Source organism: Ambystoma mexicanum, chromosome 12 (genome assembly GCF_040938575.1).
Source record: "Ambystoma mexicanum isolate Mex_15411 chromosome 12, UKY_AmexF1_1, whole genome shotgun sequence".
In the NCBI taxonomy this organism is placed as follows: Eukaryota; Metazoa; Chordata; class Amphibia; order Caudata; family Ambystomatidae; genus Ambystoma; species Ambystoma mexicanum.
Window position 1 is genome coordinate 12,590,649 of NC_090936.1, and position 22,258 is coordinate 12,612,906.

The following is a 22,258-nucleotide window of genomic DNA, read 5'->3' on the forward strand; positions in this document are numbered from 1 at the left end:
AAAGTTGGAGCATTATTTGATGAAGGGTCATTAAAATTAACATTGTATTTGCATTTTTAAAATATATTTTTTGTATAAACCCTCGAGCTTAGGGCCCTTGGCGGGTAGCGCATCATGCAGTACATGGGTTGCAGAGTAACTCTTTACACCAAATAATCAAAGCAACTCAGGAAGATGGCAAAGTTAATTTACTGTTTTATTGTCAATTGTCTAAAACAGGGAGTTACAACGGACATCAACAGATGTTGCCACAGAGTTCTCTCAAAGCATTTCATAAAGAAGCAAAACTTTTATAGTAAAAACTCATCATACATGATGTCATACTACGTGTCAAAAAAAGAAAAACCTAGGGGGGGTTGTGGTTGGCTCAAGGGGAACATCCAAGTATACTTTCTATAAGGGGTCGGTTGTGATTGGTTCTCTACAGTCAGTTGGACAACTCCTTCCCACCCCTAGTGCAAGTCATCTTCAACAGTTATTAGAAACACAGTACCTTATTTACTCTCAAACTTTAAGGCCCTCCATTATGTGGCCCTCTACAATTGGTTGGCATGCTCGTGCCATGTCTGGAACATTCGGTTCACTTAGCAGCATGTAAGCTCAGACCCAGGCGCCAGGATGTGGACTTGACTTTACCTCCCAACCCAATTAGCCCATCATCTCTCATCACCCATGCCTTCTGCCACAAATATCGTCTTTGAACTTGGCCTTGCAGTGTATTCACCTCTCTGGGAATATAAAGGAGTGTGAGCATACGCTTATCATAGTTGTGGAACTGCGTACCCACTCTATTTTCATCCTGCGCGTATGTGACATGAGACTGCAATTTGGCCCATTTTGTGGCATTTGTCTTGAATTAATAAACCTTGGCACTCTTGGTGCTCTTTCTTTGCACCTTGACAAGGAATGATTCATCTTCTCACATTCTCTGCCTTCAAGAATAGAGAACCAGTCTTGGCTGTCTTCAGTCTTGACACCAGGCCAGACAGCCGTTCTCGATTCTTCTATGCTCCCAGCTAATTATCTGCTGCGACACAGCTTTCAGTCCTTCTCTTCATGGGTTTGAAATTACTAAAGTTGCGACATCGATGTCCAGCTTCTATATAATGGTGGCTCCGCCTGCACTCTATTCACTACGTATAGCCAGCTTCTATGATCACTTTATGTACTTGCATTGCTGCATCTGTACAGTTATTGAACGATTTGGATTTTCTACAATGCTCTTCATACGTGCAATCTTAATTTCACACATGAAAGTTTACTCCATTCTTTACTTCGTCATCAGTTTCTATAATGTCCATACATTCTCTTCTTCAGCCTGTCTTCTCAGTGCGTCACGCTTGCAACTTATAGGGTTTTCTCAGTGGATACATTTTCTCGAAGATTTGACACAGAATAGTCACAACTGCTGGTGTCAAGCATAGCACAATTTTAGGCTGTCAGCATACAGGTAGTAGGGGGGGGTGCTTCCTTCAGGGGCAGTCAGCTGCTCCTCTACACCCTCAACCAAATGAAACAGAAAACTGTGTTATTATCAGGATACATGCATTTATCATATGAACTACATTCAAAGGCTTAATATTTCTTAGAGTTATTAATAATGATAACTTTATGGAAAGTAACTCCATCCATCCATGCTGTGTATCCAGGCACGCACGTGGGCCAGAGGAATCCCAAAATTCATGTTTCATCAATATGAAAGGTTGCTATAAAAAGAATTATTAAAATGAAAATCTGATTTAGAATTCAATATTACCCTGAGCAAATCTCCCCCCAATGGGTAAAAATATTATGAACAGTTCTGTAGTGTTTAGGAATCTGTGTAATGACAATACGTTAGAGTGTCACAGGCAGGAGAAATTGAATTGGGTAAATAGGGCCATGTAATATCTACGTGATGATTTGAGTTGGCTTCACCTGCATAAAGTAAGGGGACCACCTTTCATGTAATGTATTTAATACATGTGAGATTTAATCAAACATAGTATCTTTTGTCAGAATTGTGGGGACGGGCTCTATCCAAGGGAATGTTAAGATTAGTGATGGCTGCTTAGTGAAAAAACCAAGCCATGTCAACATTATCCCTTCAATGCAAATGTAAGAGAATGAGAAAAAGCACGTGCGCCATCTTTGTGAAATGATCCATGGATTTAGCAATATTCTGATGCTTGTTCAAGTGCTCACACTAAATGGTATCCCTTCTACCTGTGCAATGGAATGCGGTCTAACTTCCACTGCCAGCACTCATTCTTCAAAACACACCCTTCTCTCTTAATTTCCGCATAGACTTTCTGGGCCTCATTCCTGAAATGTTTTTTAAGCTACCACTGGTGCCAGAAGCAACCTACTCTAGTTATATTGGCCCACCAATTGCAGAAGGCGGACAAACAGCATGCCAGACAAATAGACTCCTGGCCACTGTACAGTACATGGCTTGCTACCACCCTCCCCCCGCACCCTCCAAGTGAGGAATATGATCTCTTAATATTCTGCAAACTGTAACCAAAAACACCATCAGCCATTATGCAGTGGATCTTGAAACAGAATAATAAGGCCTGGATCCAGAATGTATCATCTAGGGGGGCGAGAGGTGTTATTTGGGGGGCCCAATTTCCAGTTGGTGTGAGAGTAGCCTACCCAGCCCCGGAGTTACTTTATATAGCCTTGCAATCCTCTGGCACAAACAATACACAGGTTACATTCTGTTTCCATACAGGCACTATGGACAGTTACCCAAACTGCATGAGCTAAACAGTCCCAGCCATGACATCCTGTGGCCAGGTCCCAGCCATGAAATCCTCTGGCCGGGCATCTTCCACACTTGTTTGGTCAGAAACCCTCCAGTAAGTCGTACGACAGGAAGCACTGAAACACGGCCCATACTCACCATCTTGCCCTAGGGGTGGGTGTGTGCGTGCATGCCAGAGACGTAGGCACACGCATGTGTTGTGCACCCATGGCATATTGAATGGCCCGACCCAGAAGAACACTAGTCTGGTTCGCTACCTGTTCTCTGCCTCTCTCTTCTGTTTTCTTACTGCCTCCTTCTTCCTTCTCTTGCTGCCTGTTCTACCTCTCCCTGCCCCTTTTTCCTACCTTTCCTGCACCATCTGTCCCTTCTTACTTGTCTCTTATCCTCTGTCCCTGTCTTCCTGACTGTTCCTTCTTTTTTTTGAATGCCCAACTCCTCCCATCCTTCTCTTCCTTCATATTCATTTCACTCAGCTCTAACTCTCACATCCTGCCTATCCCTTCTGTTTCTCTGTCTGCCCTGTGCCTCTCCTTCCATCCTTCGCATCCTCAGTGCCTATCCGCTCTACTCTACCCCAACCCTCTATTGCTGCTTCTTACTTCTGTTATCTTCCTGCCCCCATGTATCCTTCTCTTCATCGCTGCCCCCCTCTCGTTCTGCCCCCCGATCCTTGTACTCACCATTGCCTGGCTCATCCTTTTACTCACACATCTCTCCGCCTCATGCTTCCTTCCTGCCCATTCTCTTGGTGGCCTCTTTGAAGATGACCCACAATGCAGGAGCGCTGGAACGCATGGGCCCAGGGATGAGGGGAAGGCAGGAGTGGGCTCGGGGCACACTGAAGTGTGTTCCTAGAATAGAAGGGGTGCCCCTCTGCGCCCCTTTAAGGCTGCATGCCTCTTCTCCAGCATTGACTGTGCATCACATCTGCTGCTGGTGTTTAATTTAGTTTAGTTTATTATTTGTAGAGCGTGCCAGACCCTGGGGCATCAGGGCGCACAAGACAGGAATATGCTCAACTTAGTTACAGGTACATGGGAAGTAGGAACAGTACAGGGTCATCATACAATTTACAGTAGGCGGATATATACAAGGCCAATCTAAGTCCAGAAACAAAGTTTTACAGGTGCAGGTATTCTTGAGGGGAATATAAAATAATAATATATACAATAATAATAAACAGCCATCAGGAACATTGCAGTGCAGGAAGAGAGAGGCGGATTCAAATATCCTGGTAGAAGGGTGCAAGTAGAACTTCAGGTTAGTTCGCCAGTGGATACAGTCAAGTCAAGCAACTCAGGGTTATTAGGTGTCATTTGCTCTCAACCAATTGGTCAAGTTCTGCCTGAATTTCGCAAAGGGCTGGTGTTCTCTAATGCCATGGGGTAGTGAGTTCCACAGCTGCGCAGCCTTGACTGGGAAGCTGTGCCCTCCTATAGTAGCAAGTTTAAATCGCAGGACTTGTAGGCAGTTGGTGTTCGCTGTTCTTGTGGGTCTGTTCGAGGTTTTTAGATGTAGCCTGTACTTGAGGAAGGGTGGTGCTTTGTTGTTGAGGCACTTGTGGGTAAGGGAGGCAATTTTGAGTTGAATTTTATCAGAAGTGGATAGCCATTTATGTTCTCTTCTTACCGAAGATATATCCTCCTTACTGTTCATCTTGAGAGCTGCTCCCAGGGCATTGTTCTGGAGGACCTGGATTTTATGGATAGTCTGTTTATTAGCCCCAATGTATAGTCCATTCCAATAATCCAATTTGGATAGTATAAGGGCTCTGGCAAGCGTGTTGCAACTGTTTGTAGAGAGGAATTGTTTGCTGGCTCTGATGAGTTTGCATGTGTATGCAGTATCTGAGGCTAGAGAGTTAACTTGTTTAGCAAAGTTCAAGGTGGCATCTAGGTAGAAGCCTAGGGTCTTCACTTCCTTAGCTACTTTTATGTTATTCCCATCGATAATGAAATTGGCGTAGTCAGGGCTAAGTTTGGATATGTATGTCGGGGTGCCTAGGATGATGAGCTCAGTTTTGTCATCGTTCAGGCATAAGCCGTGTGTCGCCATCCATGCCGGAACGATGCTGTAGATTTGATTCACTAAGGCCAGATCCTTGACGTAATCTCCTGAAACGGAATTAGGATCTGGGTATCGTCTGCGTAATTGGTGTAGGCGATACCCAGATGATCCATTTCATCAAAGAGCGGCTTTGTGAATACATTGTAGAGGGTGGGTGAGACACAAGATCCTTGAGGTACACCACATGTTATGGGGATCGGGTCTGCTGAGGCTGATGGAGAGAAGACTCTCATAGTTTGGTTACTCAAGAAAGACTTGATCCATATTATGGCCTCTTTACAGAAGTGGGCTGCAGAGTCTAGGTGGCTACATACGACTGTATGGTCGACTAAATCAAATGCCGCTGAGAGGTCTAATAGGAGGAGTAGGGCTGCTTGGCCATTGTCTTTGCATTGATCTATTTGGGCCTTGAGATTGATTAAGGCTGTCTCAGTCCCATGCTGTGGGCGGAATCCGGATTGGCGTGTTCCGTGTAGGTGGTTGGATTCAAGGAAGTTTTGTATTTGCATGTATGCCACTTGGTCTAAAATTTTTAGAAGAAAGGGCACGGTCGTGATGGGCCTGTAGTTAGTGGGAATGGCCGGGTCAAGTGTTTGCTTCTTTAAAAGTGGCAGTACCCAAGACTCTTAAGTTATTCGGCACAGTACCTGTGGTAAAGGATGAGTTAATGAGTTTAGTTATGAATGGCGATAATTCTCTCGCAGCATCCTTAATCAGTTGGGCAGGGCATTGATCGCCTTTACAGTTGGATGGTTTAAGTCCCAGAATAACCTTTTCTACCTCGATGGTCGATACCTTGGAGAAGCAGAAACGCGGTTCTTGTTCGGGATTTGGTGGAGGTGCTATAATCTGCAGGATATGAGGCGTTAGAGATGCTTTTTTGAGGGCAATTTTAGTGTGTAGGTTGGCTACTTTGTTGGTTTGTTGGTTAGGGCAGACTGTGTGCTGGAGCACCATTTTTTATCCTTGGTGCAGTTTTCTTGGGGAGCAATAGGTGTTTCCAGTTCTTTCAGAATGCTGAACAATTCTCTGACACTAGATTTAGATTGAGATATTCTGGTGTTATACGTTTCCTGTTTGGCTAGTAGGATGTCTTTCTTGTATTGGGAAGATGCCTTGGCGAGGTTGAGTTTATTTTCGGCTGAAGGAGAAAGTCTCCAAATAGTTTCAGGTTTTCTTTTAATTAGCCTGAGATTTTTTAGATGAGGAGTGCACCATGAGTTAAGATGTTTACTGTTCCGTAGTTTAATCGGAGCTATATGGTCAAGGGCTGTATCGTTTCATTAAATTGTTCAACTAGCACATTGGGATCCATATTGACTGGGAGCGAATTCAGTTGTGGTAGTATGATGGGCAGCAATTTTTCCGCTGTCATAAGTTTTTTTCTTCCTCGTGGGCATAGGAGGGGCAAGTGAGGACTGGGCCGTGGCCGAGTTCGTTGCTACTGTAAATAATAGTAGATGGTGGTCAGTCCAGATCTGGGGTACAGTGTCTGTGATGGTTACTTCACAATTGTGTTCCGCTATCCAGTCAAGGATTCAACCTTTGTTATGAGTGGGAAGGTTAACTTTCTGGGAGAATCCCAGTTCTTTTAGGATCAAGGCAGTAGCTGTAGACTGGATATCCTTAACGTCATTGTAGCCTAGGTTGAAGTCCCCTAGCACTATTGTTTGGGAGATGTTTTTTAAGTTATTGGGCAGGGTTGTAGAGAGATCCTCAGCGAAGGTTCTAATAGGACCTGGAGGTCTATAGATAAGGAAGAGGTTTAATGTTTGGGAGCTAGAGGTGGCAATTTTGACCGTGAGGCATTCACAGGATTTCATAGCGGGGGTTGTGGTAATTCTCATGTCTAGACTGATCTTGGCTATGATAGCTAGATCTCCACCTCGAGAGGTGTGTCTGTCTGCTCATAAGATGGTATAGTTGTCGGGAACTGCTAATGATAGGGCAGGGCCTGCCGCATCATGAAGCCAAGATTCTGAGATAGCCAGGAAATCGAGGTTGTCTGCGAGAATGATATCTGAGATCTCTGTTGCGTGTGCGACTAGAGACCTAGGTTTATAAGTGCAGCTTTGAGATGATGTTTGTGGCTTTCAGAGTTGGGGTGCGTGGTACTGAGTCTAGCTATAGCGGTAAGTTTGGTGCAGTTTGTATGGGTCTTTTGGGATTGCAATATTTCCTAGTATTCTCTACAGTAGCCTTCAACGGTGGGTGTTTTTTTTTTAGGAGCTTAAGTTGTTCAGTCGGTGTGACCCCGTGACCCCTGCCCTACCCCTGGATATGCATGCACCCCCCTCCACCTACATGAATAATGGGATAAAGTGGCACAGGCAAGGTGCAAAGGGAGTGACATGACAGGGTGAACACGAGTCCATACAACACAGGGATAGCAGGTGTAGAAAGAAGGAGGAGCAGTGTAGAGGGGCTAGCAAGACAACAGGAAGAGGTCACAAACATGGATACGTGTGGGGGTGAGTAGGATGGGGCAGGGAGAGACAAGCTCCAGTTGCTGAGTGTATGAAGAGTTTGGGGAAATATCTTCCAGCCAAAAAAGAGTTTAAACAAGAGTCAGGGAAGATAAAGTGAATGAGGCTGGAAGTAAGAGAGGAGGGACTGGGGGAGCCGAGGAGACTGAATAGGGTGATCATGTGATTATCGGAGGGAGCACGAGTAAGGGAGAAAGTCTGAGGCCAATCCATTGCCATTTTGCATGGGGTTCTTGCACCTCCCCTCCCAGAGTTGCAGGAGGTGCCTTCCCCCCAGTGTTGCAGACAGTGCCTACACTCTACTCCCAGTGTCGCTGATGGTGCCAGCTCCTCCGCTTAGGCTGTGGGTGGTGACTGTGTCCCTAACTGTGACAGCAGCGGGTAAATCAACCTCCGCTGACAGTCACCTGGGACAGGAGTCACTACCATAGATGCAGTCAAATGCAGTATGGGCTTTCTTAAAACCCTATGCAACAAGATGGATGCCTCCTTGGCTCACTCAGTGAACGAGGGATTAATCAGTGTCAGTACAGCTATGTGGACATTAGCCACGGCACCGCTGACAAGTACTTAAAGGTTTCCATGAGCCCAGGACTTTTCCAGCAACCAACTTATATTTTAGGACACCACACTGTGTGCAGGAGACAGAGTGCGGTTTGCCACGGGAGAAACAAACAGAAACTGGCAAGCCTCGCTTGTATTCAACTACTCAAATCACAGTTATCGGACATTGAGCCCCAGGCCTCCAGAGCCAATGGCCTGAAACTACCCATTATTAGTTTGCCTGTCACTTTGCGTGTGCTTTCAATCAAGCAAACGTATCAACGTGGATAAGCAAAATGCTTCTCTTGCAGATAATCCAAATTCGAATTAGAACACATAAGAACAAAATACTCTTTTCCACTCCTGCCATGCCATGTAGGAGCCGTGGAAAAGGGTATTTTGTTCTTGTGTGCTCTCATTCGAATTTGGATTATCTGCGTACTCGCAAAAGAAGCTTTTTCTCAATGCTCCTAGAAGTTGGCCACACATCAAGCTTCCGTCTGACCATCTACCTGCAACTCCTACTCCAACCTCAGCCAAGTTTCAAAGTAAAGTGTAGACATTGCAGCTGGCCCGTGACTGCATGCAGTGCGATATTGTGCCAGCAAGCGTGTTTAGGATTGGCCGCTGCCGCTTGTCCCACGCCTGCGCATAGTGAGGGCATGTGCAGAAATCACAGAATGTCACTGCTCAATCAATGCAAAGGCGTGAGCAAAGGCTGTGCGATCCAGCCTCCTTGATGTGTGTGTTGCTCTGCGCTTTCCTATTAGTGCTGCTTATTGTTTGGTACAGAACAGTGACAAAGTACGGAAGTGATACCTTAAAGATGTCAGTAAGCCCCAAAATTGGGCATTTCCTCTGCACCCGAAATCTGCAACACTTGCAAATGCACACACATATCCAACTGCCATTTTCAAAAGAAAGACTGCACATTTCAAATAGAGCTCAAGACTCTTCGGCTCACCTGTACCCTGCACCACAAGTCTCGGAGTCCTGGAAAATCATGAGCTCCTCTAAAGCGTCCGGGATGGCGCAGTGTTCCGTGCGTGTGGGGCAAAAAAAAATATGGTGACCATGTGCATGTGGGGGGAAATACAAATAACTACTGTGTGAGTAACTACGTGGCTGTGTGGTTGTAAAGAACCCAAGGACATTGACAAGCCTGATTACAAAAAAATTCAGACTTGTACAACTGACTTGTCCAGAGATCGAAGCACTGCAGAGTGTCATTCCACATGGGCACTGTGCAAGCTCCTCCCCACAAGGTGTCTTGCCAATCAATCGGAAGCGGAAAAAAAATCAAGCCAACCGCCTGAGCGATGGAAAGCCGGTCCAAAGCAAAACAAGCACTGGCAATACTAACAGTTTGGGCTTTTGTGCTAGCATGGAAAAGCATTTGCCAGGCACTGCTGTAGTGGTATTAACTGGCTATTTGGTGCAGAATGGTACGAGGACATTGGTATCTAATAGCATGCCTGTATGCCTCCTAATTAACCCTACACTAAGCTCGTGACCACTGTGCGCTCTGTCTGCAGAGTGTGTACCGTTTTCTTTTTGTTCATAAACGGAACGAAAAGAAAACTGTGCACAAGCAACTCTTGGTCAGAAGTCTCATTTCTAGGGTGGGCCAGAGCAGTTTCTTGGGGGGCTTGGCCCCCCCTGGCCCCTCAGCTGTAGCCGGGCCTGGTGGAGACACTTCTTGTTTATCGTTTTACCTGCAGAGGGCCCAACCTCTGTTCTGGAAAGAGCATGTGCTAATCAAGCACACATGTGTTGCCGCCAGTGAAACATTGCTGCCACTGCCAGTAAATACCACTGCATGAGAGGTGCCATGAGCCAGTGCCCAGCCTCCCTTTGCACAGCATCCTCACGAGCAGCAGATTCAGATTCAAGATGGCACAGTCATATGTGGTGCGCGTTGCCCGTCCTCGTCACTTGCCAGCAAAATACACTAGCGATTTCTCCAAAGAACATTGTCAGAGGTGTCCAGACAAGTTCCCACTGTTACGGTTTCCCAGTGCTCTCAATGGCATATGCTGTTTGCACTGCATTTACTAAGAGAAGGAAAAACAGGAAGTGGTCCCTGGCAAGCAGAGAAGCTGATATTAAAACATATCACACATTGCCTGGTGCCAAAAGATGTGTGCTTTCAATCTACACGAAATGGACCATCTTAAGGTGACAGGTCTTTCCATTCTTGAGAAGGTTAAGCGTAGCGTCCCGCCTGCATGGGAGCTGTGACACACGCAGAAAGAGGCAGAGCAATGCACGAGGCTGGGAATTGCTGCCTAGCACTCGGGTGTGGAGAAGGGCGCATGAATGCCTCAGTGCAGAGGGGACAGGGCCGCCACAACAAAGCAGCATTGAGGCCCCGCAGAGAGCTCTCCTACCTACAGTTCTACTTTAGAACAGACTTTGGGGCCATTTTACAAAGACGTTACTCTGGCACTGCAACCACATCAGGTGCAAGTCACTAATAATTATTATAATTGTTCTTTTATAACGCGCTTAATACCACCGAGTGGTTTCTCAGAACAGGATCGGGATTCAAACCAGTGTTGCGTTGCACTATCAAGACAAACGCGTTACCCCGGAGCTATCACTCCCCGTAACAGAGAGCTGCTATTGTTTTCAGTACTTGCGAGAGGCATTCAGGTGTGGTACTCTGGTACGTGTTGCACATTTACAATCACGTTGGCACTGCTCCAAATACAGCGGATGTGAATTTGCACTGGGTCCACTAGGATTGGGAATGCGCAATTACTGTTCGCAGGTGTGGAAAACGTTGGTAATCCTGTGGTTGGTTAAATTCCTTAAGAGACAGTGGGCCTCATTCTGTGTGTGCCTGGCTGGAAACAACAGTGCCGGTAGGCTTACCGGTACAGTTGTTTCCGGACCAACACACTACAACTCTGCTGGTGGGTACAGCCCGCCCGGCAGGACAGAGCTGCCAGGCGGGCCAGCACCCGCCCGCAGAGATTTTAGGGAAGCACCGGCACGGTTATTAACGGCACGGTTACTGCCGGACCCGTAATAAGGCCCAGTGAGAGGTTTCTATCAATTATGCCAACACATGTGCCTACTCAGTGCTTCACTCAATCTCATTCTTTCAGCCTGGTTCCCCCGCATCACTGATAGTCGACCGCCTCTTCCACGTCTTTACCCCTCAATCACTCCTGCTTACCATGCATCCAATATTTGCATGTTCTCGAATTACACTAATATCACAGACCAGGCACGTAACTAGAAGTCTGTGTTTTAGGCGTAGCATTTACAAATGGCGATTCTGATTGTTCGAATCAACAGTGGCGCAATTACCTCCTCCTTCCGCGCGTCATGTGCGCGCTGCACGAACCAAAGAACCTTCGCCTGCAGGGATCGCGGCGTACACTCCAGCAGAGTGTTGTTGTTCTCTACGCCGTAAACGTGCTGTTCTTCCATCTTGTTTTGTGTTTCTTCTGCAAATAAAGCACGTGTTACTATGCATTTACTGGCATTTACATCATACGTGTTTCTTGTCATGGGGCTCATAGTTCCTAAAATATCCCAATGAAAGACGAAGGACTTTTCATTGTCTTAAAATCCGCCTCCTTATTGAATTGGTTAAGAGGGGTTGGCAAAAACGAGGATTCGCATTCTTACTAACCCATCCACACAAGAATAACATCTCGTGAAACAGGTTTGAGTGAAAATGGTATGTAAAGTAAAGGTCTAGCGGGCATCTGCTTTTTCACATGGGCTAAAGCTACTTGCTGTAATACACTGAATAAAAATGATCTTTATACCAAAATTGCAGGTCCTAGAAGTCTTTCTGCAACATGTTTAACCATTGTCACCTGATGTAACAGATTGCACCAGATGTTAGACAAAAGAGGTACGTGGGTGACAATGCTTCTATCCTACGTGGTCACAATAGTAATGGTGTATGACTGTTGTGAAGCCAGGGCTTGTTAAGACACCTCCCTGTGTGTTTTGGGAATGTTTCCAAGAAGAATACAGCATTCACTCCAAGTTCCTTATTCACACGTTTTTAAATAGCTGGAGGTTCTGCACACGATTGAAACACATATTTCCACTTAGAATTCACAGCTTTACACATTTATTTCACTTTCGACTTTAATGCTTAGGCTGTAAACATTTAGTTCACAGCCCATGTTTCGTGCCATAGAGTGCTTCTTCAGGATATAGGCTTCTAGTGGCATTAATAGTCTTATCTGAATCCATGAAGAATATGACAAAAAACTACATTAACCAGTAGGAGAGGCAGTGGTGTGGGTACGTTTTTTTATTGCACTTCGCTCGTGAAAACATCCGATCTAGTTGGTTCTATACTTCTAGTGCTTTTAACTGGTATGTCGCACAAGTGGAATTTTCAATCGCTATTTGTAGTGTTGTCCTGAAAATCTATTTGTATCTACACACAATGTATTGGTAATAATTTCCAAAACTTTTGGTGGATCCGGAAATAAAGTCGATCAATACATGTTTTGGGTTTTCTTATGGGGAGACATAGTTTTCAACCAAAATATAACATGCTGGGAGGTTCCAAATTCAGGCGTGAACAGGAACTGTTAGTTTGAGGCTCTAGTTATGTAGATTTTCCATGAGGATTTCCAGAGTTATCCACTCTCGAAAGAGTGTAATTGCACCGAATGTTGCCAAATGTACCCAAAGGTACCCTCACTGTCTCATAGCATGAATGCGAGTCCCTCAGTTGCTTCCAATTTGTTCTATTTTTAATTTGAAAAAGTGAATTTGGCTTCTTGTATGTCACTTCATGCCGGACTCCAGCCTTTAAGCATGTTACCGGGTATTAAATCCTTGTTGCACAGGGTTATCTTGTTGCGAAGAAAAGCACGTTACCCTTGACCTATCTGCACAACTCTATTCCTCACGTACTCTGCTTTTCATTATTTACTTTTCCAATTTCAGAGAGACAACTGCTTTGCTACCCTTTTCCTGCACAATGGTATCGACTATTTCGCCTTCAAAGGATGGTCATTTTATTGCTTCTTTTGAGTTTTGGGGGCAGGTCAACAAATCAGATTGATGCTTTCTCGCCTGTGATCAGCGCTGTGCAATTCAAGCACATTGCATATTGTTATCCCTCGAAATGTTCGATAAAAAGCTGAATATTGCAGAGTTGGCTCGGCATAAAAGAATCAAAGCCTATAATGGCGAACATGGGAAGCGGCGGTGGCGGGGTGGCGATCTTTTGGGATTCGCAATATCCCGATACACAGTAATCCCGTAGATCCGGCAAAGTCAGTGATTGTGATTAATCTGCAGTTCCAGATCTTGACTGAAAGACACAATCTAAGTTTGCATATTTTCTTTGGGTCCAGTAGCGGCAGAACATGTTGTGCGTTTGTATTTGGTAACTGAGCAAGAACCTTCATCCTGGTCTGCGGTTAAACATTCATATATCAGTCTGTAGGACAATTGTCAAAGTAATTCAAGTTACTTATTGTATCAGGGTGTGTACTTTCGATGTTCGGGAATGTCTAAACTCTCTTCCATCAGCTTCTTGAGATGGACAGGGTGTTTTGGTATTTAAATGTAGACTTTTCTTCAAAGTTAGATCACGTGATTTTCACGTTCAGATAACTCCATACCTCTAGTTTTGCTCATCAGGATTAGTTGCTTAACTGTAGGAAGGGCTGTCCATGTCTGTTTGCCAGACATATTTAGTTGGCAGTGAGATGTCAAGTTACACCCTACAGGAATGGACTAATATTGACCACAATGCTTATCCCATGTGACAGCAGAGTCGAGTTCAAGACAGTCATGGTGCACACTTTACACTTTAATGTCCAATTGTTTCCTGGTGTGTTGCTTTGGTGGTGGTGGTTGTTGGACTCTATGGTCTTTTGTTAGTTCTTTCCATCTGGCATCTATTCTTGTGTCCCTTTCATTTTTCCCCCAGCTTGGCTCGTGCCCTGTATTGTCTCTCTATAAGTGGCTTGTCTGTTGTAAAATAGGGCAATGATACTAGTCTTCTAGGCTCAGAAGACTAATTCCTCGCCTTTGCATTGGTGTTCGTAGTCTGCTTAGTGAAACTGCAAACGTGTTACATTTCAAGGGAAATGAACGTGGGTGACTTACGGGGTCCGTGTGCGTCCCATTTGCTAATACTACTTTCAATAGGGGTTCCTGTCCTGTAAATATAGACAGTTCTGTGAGTGGCCTAAAGAGCTTATGGAGCAAGGGGACCAACAGTATACATGCACGTGTTCACTTTCATATCCCAGAAACTCAACCATTCACAGATAGAAGCACTACTGCTGAAGGCTTTTATTCAGTCAGTAACATCAAACTTGGGAATATTACCATTAAAGAGTTGCCCAAAGCACTGCTGGACTGCATTTCCATGGCGAACATCTTGTCGGCGGAAACGCCTAAATGACAAATATTTACAGCAAGTTTATAAAAAGTTATGTTTGTTAAGTTGTTCATCCAATACAATAGCTGACATCAGAACAAAGCGCATTATTTGCAAAGCAGGTACTGGTACTAACTGGTACTAACTGGAAAGACTATTGAATGCACTAAGAAGTTACCGGTACTCACTCTGACCTTCTCTTCACTTACTTCTGGAAAGAGAAGATTACATCACAAATAACCCAATGATGTTACTGGCAACCTCTTTATGAATGGCCCCAAAACACTTCAAACTTTTAATATTCCTCTTAGATTTTGCCTTTCGTAAACAAAACACATATGAATGCTTATTCAGGGCTTGCACGTTGGCATTTAAAAACTGGCAATCAATTGGCCATATGTCTTTCTGTGTGACTGAGCCTCGAATGTACCCACATGAAAACTACCTCCATTCTAGCCAGATTAGGCGATTGGTGCCAAGGAAACTGTCAGAACAGAGATTATCAGAGGTGTGCGCCGTCCTCCACTTTCAAAAAGCGTGCGCCAGTTTATCCTTACTGCTGTATCGGCACAAACAACTTTCCGAAGTGAGGACATTGCAAAGGTTCTCTCTCAGTTACCGCTTCTTTGCTTGTTTGGTGTGCAAAGGTAGAACGTCACAAGATGTCATAACTTCTCATGAGCACAACAAAATGTGTGGCAAAGTAGGGGTAAGCAGGGCGCAAGTCCAGGGCCAGCTCAGTGTTCTCGTATGATGTTTTGGGCACGTCTCCCTAGGATAGTGGATGGGTGAATTTGACATGGACTACATATATTACAGTAAAACAATTATTTTTTTTAAAACATAACTTTATCACAGGCTCCTGTAGATCATATCTGCATGTTTAAAGAGCCATAATTTAAGCGTATGCTTCCACTACAAATACACATTTTTTTATAAGATTAATGACAACGCTTTTATAAAATGAGGGTCTCAGGTAATAATATCCCTATATATATATATATATATATTTATATATATATACATACATGATCGCCGTATATAATGTCACGGGGAAAAGGTTGTGGCAACATTATATAGGTGACCATATATATAGGGACAGGGGCAGCAGGGGTTGCGGGGGTGTCCCCCGCACTCCATGAAAAGTAAAAAAAGGTTTTGGGGGTTGCCCCCTGCATGTTTGATGTAAAAATGTCCCCACCAAAAACTACAATTTTTCGCGGTTTATTTGCATAGCGATATTTTTGAGGGGACAGTATTACATGGAACCAAAATTGTGCAGGTATTTCACAGGAATACTGCTTTAAGAAGCATGCTGATCGCACAGTATTTCTGCACGCTTTATACATGCAAATGTGCACATCATCTACCAATCATCTACCAACGAGTCGCCAGCCCACCCTGGAATTGGGGGCGTATGATGTTAGCACTGGGAACAGAAGTAAGATTGTGCCAGAATCCCTCATGTGCAACCAATTGTGCCCAATGGTCTGAGGGACAGAGGAAACAGTTGGATCCTTGTTCAAACTGTGCATCAAATGTCTCGATGTCAAGGGAGGACAGCACAGGGGCAACGTCTGGTCTTGGAACCAAGACCAGTCAGAGCAACAGAGGCTTGAATCCTGGATCCGCGCTTAGAAACCGAACTCAGGTACGTTATTATTTGCTTTATAAAAAATAAAATCTATAGCATGGCCCACTAGGGAGAGAGAAAAGAGAAAGTGTGTTTCTTCTGGAAAGTTCATGACAGCAAGCTCTGTTCCATTATAGGAACCTCCTTCCACATTCCTTGCTGCACGCTGACCCTAAACACACTCTCACAATGTTTACCACGTCTCTATCAATCAGATTATAAAGCAAGAACACGTTTTATGGTCAGCCCCCAGCATTCTTTTTGCAGGTCCAAAATGGAAAACAATTTATCAAAAATGTTTTTAAAAGAACAATCATACGTGGAGATGGACACGTTTCTTCACTTCCTACTTCCTCTTTTCCCCTGACGAAACCCCAAACCCAAATGGGGGTTGACACATGTTGGGATATGAACGTCCCATGATGCTTGTATGAAAATATATGCAACTGGGATTGCAATTGTCTCTTTCATATATAGCTTTTCGAAATTTTATGCTAAGGGTTTTGTAATTCAACTCAATTGTTTTTCATTTTTGCAAGTTATTTGTGATGTCTTCAGTTGTTTTGATGAATTTGTCGCAGTTTTTGATTGTATTGGTTTTCATCAGTCTTAGGTCATAAGGTGCTTTGAAGAATTGCTATCGATTTTGCATTTGCCATTGTACAAGTCCTCACTATGTGTGTATTTTGTCATATTATAAAAATATACATTGTTCCTATGCAAACTAGCTAATGTTGCTTACAACGTCATCAAGTCTTTGGTGGCACAAGGCATCAGGGGCGTTCTTGTCTTCTCTCTAGTTTCCAAGGTTCCCAGTCTGGTTTTCTTCCCAGACCTGGCCCCATGTGTACTCTACACACGGGAGACAGGCCAGGGGTACCACTGGGGATGAAGGCCCTTTACTGGAGGGGTAACGTGGTAGAAAATGCCAACATATCAATACCACACATGTACTGCATCTCACCCGATTGTTTTGGTAAAATGGTTGGCACATTTCTTTTAACATGATTCTAACTCTTTTTGGGAGCCTAAACCGGGTGATGCCATATTCTACCTGGGTGAGACTCCTCCATTGTAGCTCATGGCGAGTGTGGACTTGGACTCAACTGCCACTCTACTCAGTTCCCCGGTCACTTACGGCACGGGAGTACCCTTAATTCTGCAGACTATGTCTGCTGTAAAAGTGGCCTTTTTGGAAATTGAGTAAGAATTACAATAACTTTGCAATGCAAAGGGGAATGTTCTGTTGTCATGGTTAAGCGCTCACCCTGATGCGTTCAACCTATTAAATACAGTTTATAATCCTGGCAAAGCCAACTCAACTTGCCATTCGTCAGAGGTCAATACGGGGTGTATTCATGAAAACAGCAAATATTATTACAGAGGTGGGAGCAATCGTGCATGAGACACTGCCTATAACTGATTAAGAATGAGCCACAACACTGATTACAACACTGATTAAAACATTCCAAGAAAAGACAGCTTCCTGATTTAAACTATCCATCGTTTTGCTTTCCAGCAAGCATGCCCACCCTGGACCTCACATGCCAAGCGTGCTGCACGAGCCATTCTCAGCGCCACAAAGGAGAGCCCTCCTTGGGCTTCTGCAACGTCACACCATTATAGGTGCTGCGCAGTCAAGGTTGCCCGGCCCCGCCTACGTGAAATTATCCAGACTTTATGAAATCCTATAGGGGGGGGGGGATTAGCAAACTGTCCAACTCCCTAGAATGCAGCGGGTTTGACGTGTTAAAGGGCTAGAACTGGTCATCTTTCGCCATTTGTGGTCTGTGGAGATGGTATGTTTAACCACAGCGCCACTGAACCGGGGCTGAGCCGCGGTTACTCCGATTCCCAGCCTCAGGTCTGCCTTCTGTTTCATCCGAAAGCACGCATTTCATCAATTATACAGGTCACGAGCAGGCCTGGGTTCACATATATACACTTTCAAAAGGAAACAAATTGCTCGCAGCTGCTTGAACAGGCTGCAGGAATGTCTCTCCACACCGCAGACGTCAGACACGAATGCCTTATATTGGTACCTGGAAAGAATGACTCGGGCCGTTCCCGCTCACTTCGAACACTGGGTAACACATACAACTAACAGAACGCCTTTTAATATGATTTGCTGTGATTGTCCAGGAAAGCTCATACGGTGATAGAATTAGCGTATTCAGGTCTAAAAGGTCATTTGTTTTTGTAATTCCAGAGTGGTGAAGCAATTAACAGCTCCCACAAAGGGGATACTTTAAAAAGCTCTCCCTTTTAAATAATGTCTTCCGGAGCCAGCCCGCCGAATCAATGCTCTGCTCCAAACTCTGTCAACTATCCTCGAAAAAACAGGCACTTGATATGGTTTTATATGTAGACCGTTAAACACATATGTAATATGTCCACAGTGAGAGGGACATATTTATGAGTGCCAAGAAACCTCGAAAATAACATTAGTGTGCTCTATAAAGCCCAGTAACTCAATCTAAGAAGCAGAACATGTGTTCCAGAATGCCTCTCCCCCCATTACCGGGTTTACCTGCAGGTTGTTGCCACGCTGCCTTGCTCCCCACCTCCTAAGATAACTGTCAGTCACATAAAAAGAGGCCTTACACCCTTTTATATTTTATGTGATGGCTATCTTGTTTTGCAGGTTTTTTAAAGGAAATTGGGCTTGTGCTGTAGCCATGAAATAGTTTTCCCTAGAAAAAAAAAAACATTGTCAACCCAAAGGAATGCCCCGAGTGTTAAGGACCTGGACACAGGGCGGACTTGGCGGATATCAGCTAGGAGTCCCTCGCTTCGATTGAGCTCAGATTAGTTACCTTGATGTTTGGGAAGCATTTCATTTAGGTCCATCAACACAGATTACTACTCCTCATTTTCATGTCCAATTGACACGTGCTGGTAAGTTACAGGTATGGTGTGCTGGGGGTGTTCTTAGTTGGCGTTTATTTCTTCACAATGTGTGGGTGGGGAGGTCGTAGGTTCCTCTGGATCTTTTAGCTAGAACCTTAAACTGTGAAATATTTTGTTCTATGTGGTGAACGGTACAAACCTGTTTGCCTCCTGGCAAACAAATATCTTTCAAAAATATATTATTGTGGTCAATTTCTTAAACTAATATTTTGTATACATGTATGACTCTACAGTAGGATTTGAAAAATATTTCATTTTGAAAACCAGAACAGAAACCTGTACATTAAAGAAGAGGTGAGTTAGTCAGTGATGAATGCCTTAGTTTATAGAGCCCACACTATGAACCAAATCACCTCTCGGCTCTGCATTCCTCTTTTGTATAATGCAGCCTAGAAGTAAGAGAGAACATTCACAGTCCCTACCTTTTAGTGTGTACTCCAGAAGGATAGTAGCGGGAGCAGGAGACCCCGTCCCAAGCGCAGTAGGGATCCCTCGCCAGGCAGCAGTCGGCGCAGGCCGAGCCGTAGATGTGACACTGGTGAAGCTTTACTTGGGCGACTGCACACTCAGAACCAATGTATAGTTGTTGCTGTGAGAAGGGCAGAGAGAGAGACAGAGTTAATTTACACATTATCTAAGAAGAACACATTGTACGAACTTTGGAATATATGACTGGAACATGGCCCCACATCTAACCATAGCTTAACAATGAACACCTTTGTGTTCCTATTATGAGCGTGATAGCGATGCAGGCACTACACCCCTGAGACTGTCCACAAGTGTTCTGGGCACTATATCCATGTTAGTGTTCTGGGCACTATATCCCTGGAAGTGTTCTAGGCACTATAACCCTGGATTTTACCAGGGGGGACTGTGTTTTATAACCGTTACACTGCATGGAACCTTCTGATCTCCAGAACCCCGTGATCATGTGCCAATGAGAAGGTACGATATCCAGGAGCGACGGAGAGAACACGAGATACGCTGAACAGGAAGCAGTGAAACCAGAAAAGGAGCGTGCCAGCAAAGGTCACCGGGATGACCTCACGCCCATCTTTGGTCTATGGGCAGTTCCTTTCTTTACCGGATAATAGAGAGATGAACGCTATGATCAAGAATGAGGCTGCTCCTGCGGGTCTGCATTCCGTATTGCTCACTGGTACCGAGCCTCACAAGTTCATATTAGATGCCCTGAATATGATGGAGAACCGCAGTAGCCTTAAAAAGTATGCTGATGCCAAGGTTAATGTGTTTTTTTGGATTTATTTTTAAAGAAAGTCAAACAAAAGGCATTAATACAAATCGTTCATTTTTGCTTTGCACATTTTGTGAGAAACATTTTTTTTATGCCACAAAGTCTGATCAAAAACATGGCTATGTGGGATTTCCAGATTGCCTTTCAAGGCACTCATGTGTTATTTGGGTGGATCTGTTGTAGGGTTCCCCTCTGCCAATATACGGGGAACAAACATCTCTTGGGCAGAGGCCCTCTGCCTCCTGGACTTTCTTCCACCGTTTCCACGACCTCAGGGAAGCCTCAGGGATTCCCCCGTAAACGTTAACGTAGCCCGAGTCCCTCTGCCTCCTTGAATTTCTTCCACCCTTTCCACGAGCTCAGGGAATCCTTAGTGATTCCATCCATAAACGTTAACGTAGCCCGAGTCCCTCTGCCTCCTGGACTTTCTATCATCCTTTCCACGAGCTCAGGGAATCCTTAGTGATTCCATCCATAAATGTTAACGTAGCCCGAGTCCCTCTGCCTCCTTGAATTTCTTCCACCCTTTCCACGAGCTCAGGGAATCCTTAGTGATTCCATCCATAAACGTTAACGTAGCCCGAGTCCCTCTGCCTCCTTGAATTTCTTCCACCCTTTCCACGAGCTCAGGGAATCCTTAGTGATTCCATCCATAAACGTTAACGTAGCCCGAGTCCCTCTGCCTCCTTGAATTTCTTCCACCCTTTCCACGAGCTCAGGGAATCCTTAGTGATTCCATCCATAAACGTTAACGTAGCCCGAGTCCCTCTGCCTCCTTGAATTTCTTCCACCCTTTCCACGACCTCAGGGAAGCCTCAGGGATTCCCCCGTAAACGTTAACGTAGCCCGAGTCCCTCTGCCTCCTTGAATTTCTTCCACCCTTTCCACGAGCTCAGGGAATCCTTAGTGATTCCATCCATAAACGTTAACGTAGCCCGAGTCCCTCTGCCTCCTGGACTTTCTATCATCCTTTCCACGAGCTCAGGGAATCCTTAGTGATTCCATCCATAAACGTTAACGTAGCCCGAGTCCCTCTGCCTCCTTGAATTTCTTCCACCCTTTCCACGAGCTCAGGGAATCCTTAGTGATTCCATCCATAAACGTTAACGTAGCCCGAGTCCCTCTGCCTCCTTGAATTTCTTCCACCCTTTCCACGAGCTCAGGGAATCCTTAGTGATTCCATCCATAAACGTTAACGTAGCCCGAGTCCCTCTGCCTCCTTGAATTTCTTCCACCCTTTCCACGAGCTCAGGGAATCCTTAGTGATTCCATCCATAAACGTTAACGTAGCCCGAGTCCCTCTGCCTCCTTGAATTTCTTCCACCCTTTCCACGAGCTCAGGGAATCCTTAGTGATTCCATCCATAAACGTTAACGTAGCCCGAGTCCCTCTGCCTCCTGGACTTTCTACCATCCTTTCCACGAGCTAGGGAATCCTTAGTGATTCCATCCATAAACGTTAACGTAGCCCAAGTCCCTCTGCCCCCTGGACTTTCTTCCACCCTTTCCACGAGCTCAGGGGACCCTCAGGGATTCCACCCGTAAACGTTAACGTAGCCCTTAATAGCCCCGGGCCTCCACTGGCTACTCCATCCGCCAGACTGTGCCCAACTCTGAAGAATCACAAAGCATTCTTGTGCTCACTCTCAAAGAGGAGACCAGGCAGAGGTGGTGATCACGCCAAAAGAGTGTGGTTCTGGGGGGGGGGGGGGGGGATCTGCCTCTAAATTGGGTTGAGGCCTCAAGCTTGGAGGAGGCCGGGCTGAAAGAGGCCCTCACCTCACTCCCTCAATACCTAAATCAGAGGTTTGAAGATACAGCAGGCAGGCAGGGGGGGGAACAGCACACATGCTACCACGCTCCTACTTACATCGATATCAAACCAGTGACTGAAAAATGGTGATAAGACAGGGGAATGAGCCCCCTCGCTACACATTTACAAACATGATGGATATAGTTTTGATAAACAAAGCAAAGACATCATTTATAGTCCATTATATGTAAGATGCACAATGACCATGTATGAAGCAGAGTGATTGCACTGGGCATTACCCACATGCTCGGACCAGTAGCTGTCCAACCAAATTGGCATTTAAATGGAACAACATTTATAACTCCTAATATATTTATTTCAGGTCTGCAGAGGGCTGAATTTTTACTTACAAGTTCCTAGAAGGTCATTGTCATGGTTGTGTCCTTTTAATAAAACAGCTTGAGTTTTACCATATATT

General features: G+C 44.9%; 1 protein-coding gene across 2 annotated transcripts in view; it reads right to left on the minus strand.

Annotated features, from left to right (window-relative positions):
* Positions 1–22,258, minus strand: part of SEMA3E (semaphorin 3E) — a 516,349-nt gene that overhangs the window by 19,153 nt on the left and 474,938 nt on the right. The window contains exons 14-17 of one of the 2 annotated variants that reach the window (XM_069627818.1): positions 19,196–19,362; positions 14,179–14,246; positions 11,167–11,306; positions 171–1,501 (exon numbers count right to left, since the gene is read on the minus strand). In XM_069627818.1, coding sequence (XP_069483919.1) covers positions 1,415–1,501; positions 11,167–11,306; positions 14,179–14,246; positions 19,196–19,362 — 462 coding nt within the window. In that variant the 3' untranslated portion in view covers positions 171–1,414. Of the gene's footprint in view, positions 1–170; positions 1,502–11,166; positions 11,307–14,178; positions 14,247–19,195; positions 19,363–22,258 lie in introns of those variants that run through there. The other variant, XM_069627817.1, reaches the window with a different exon arrangement.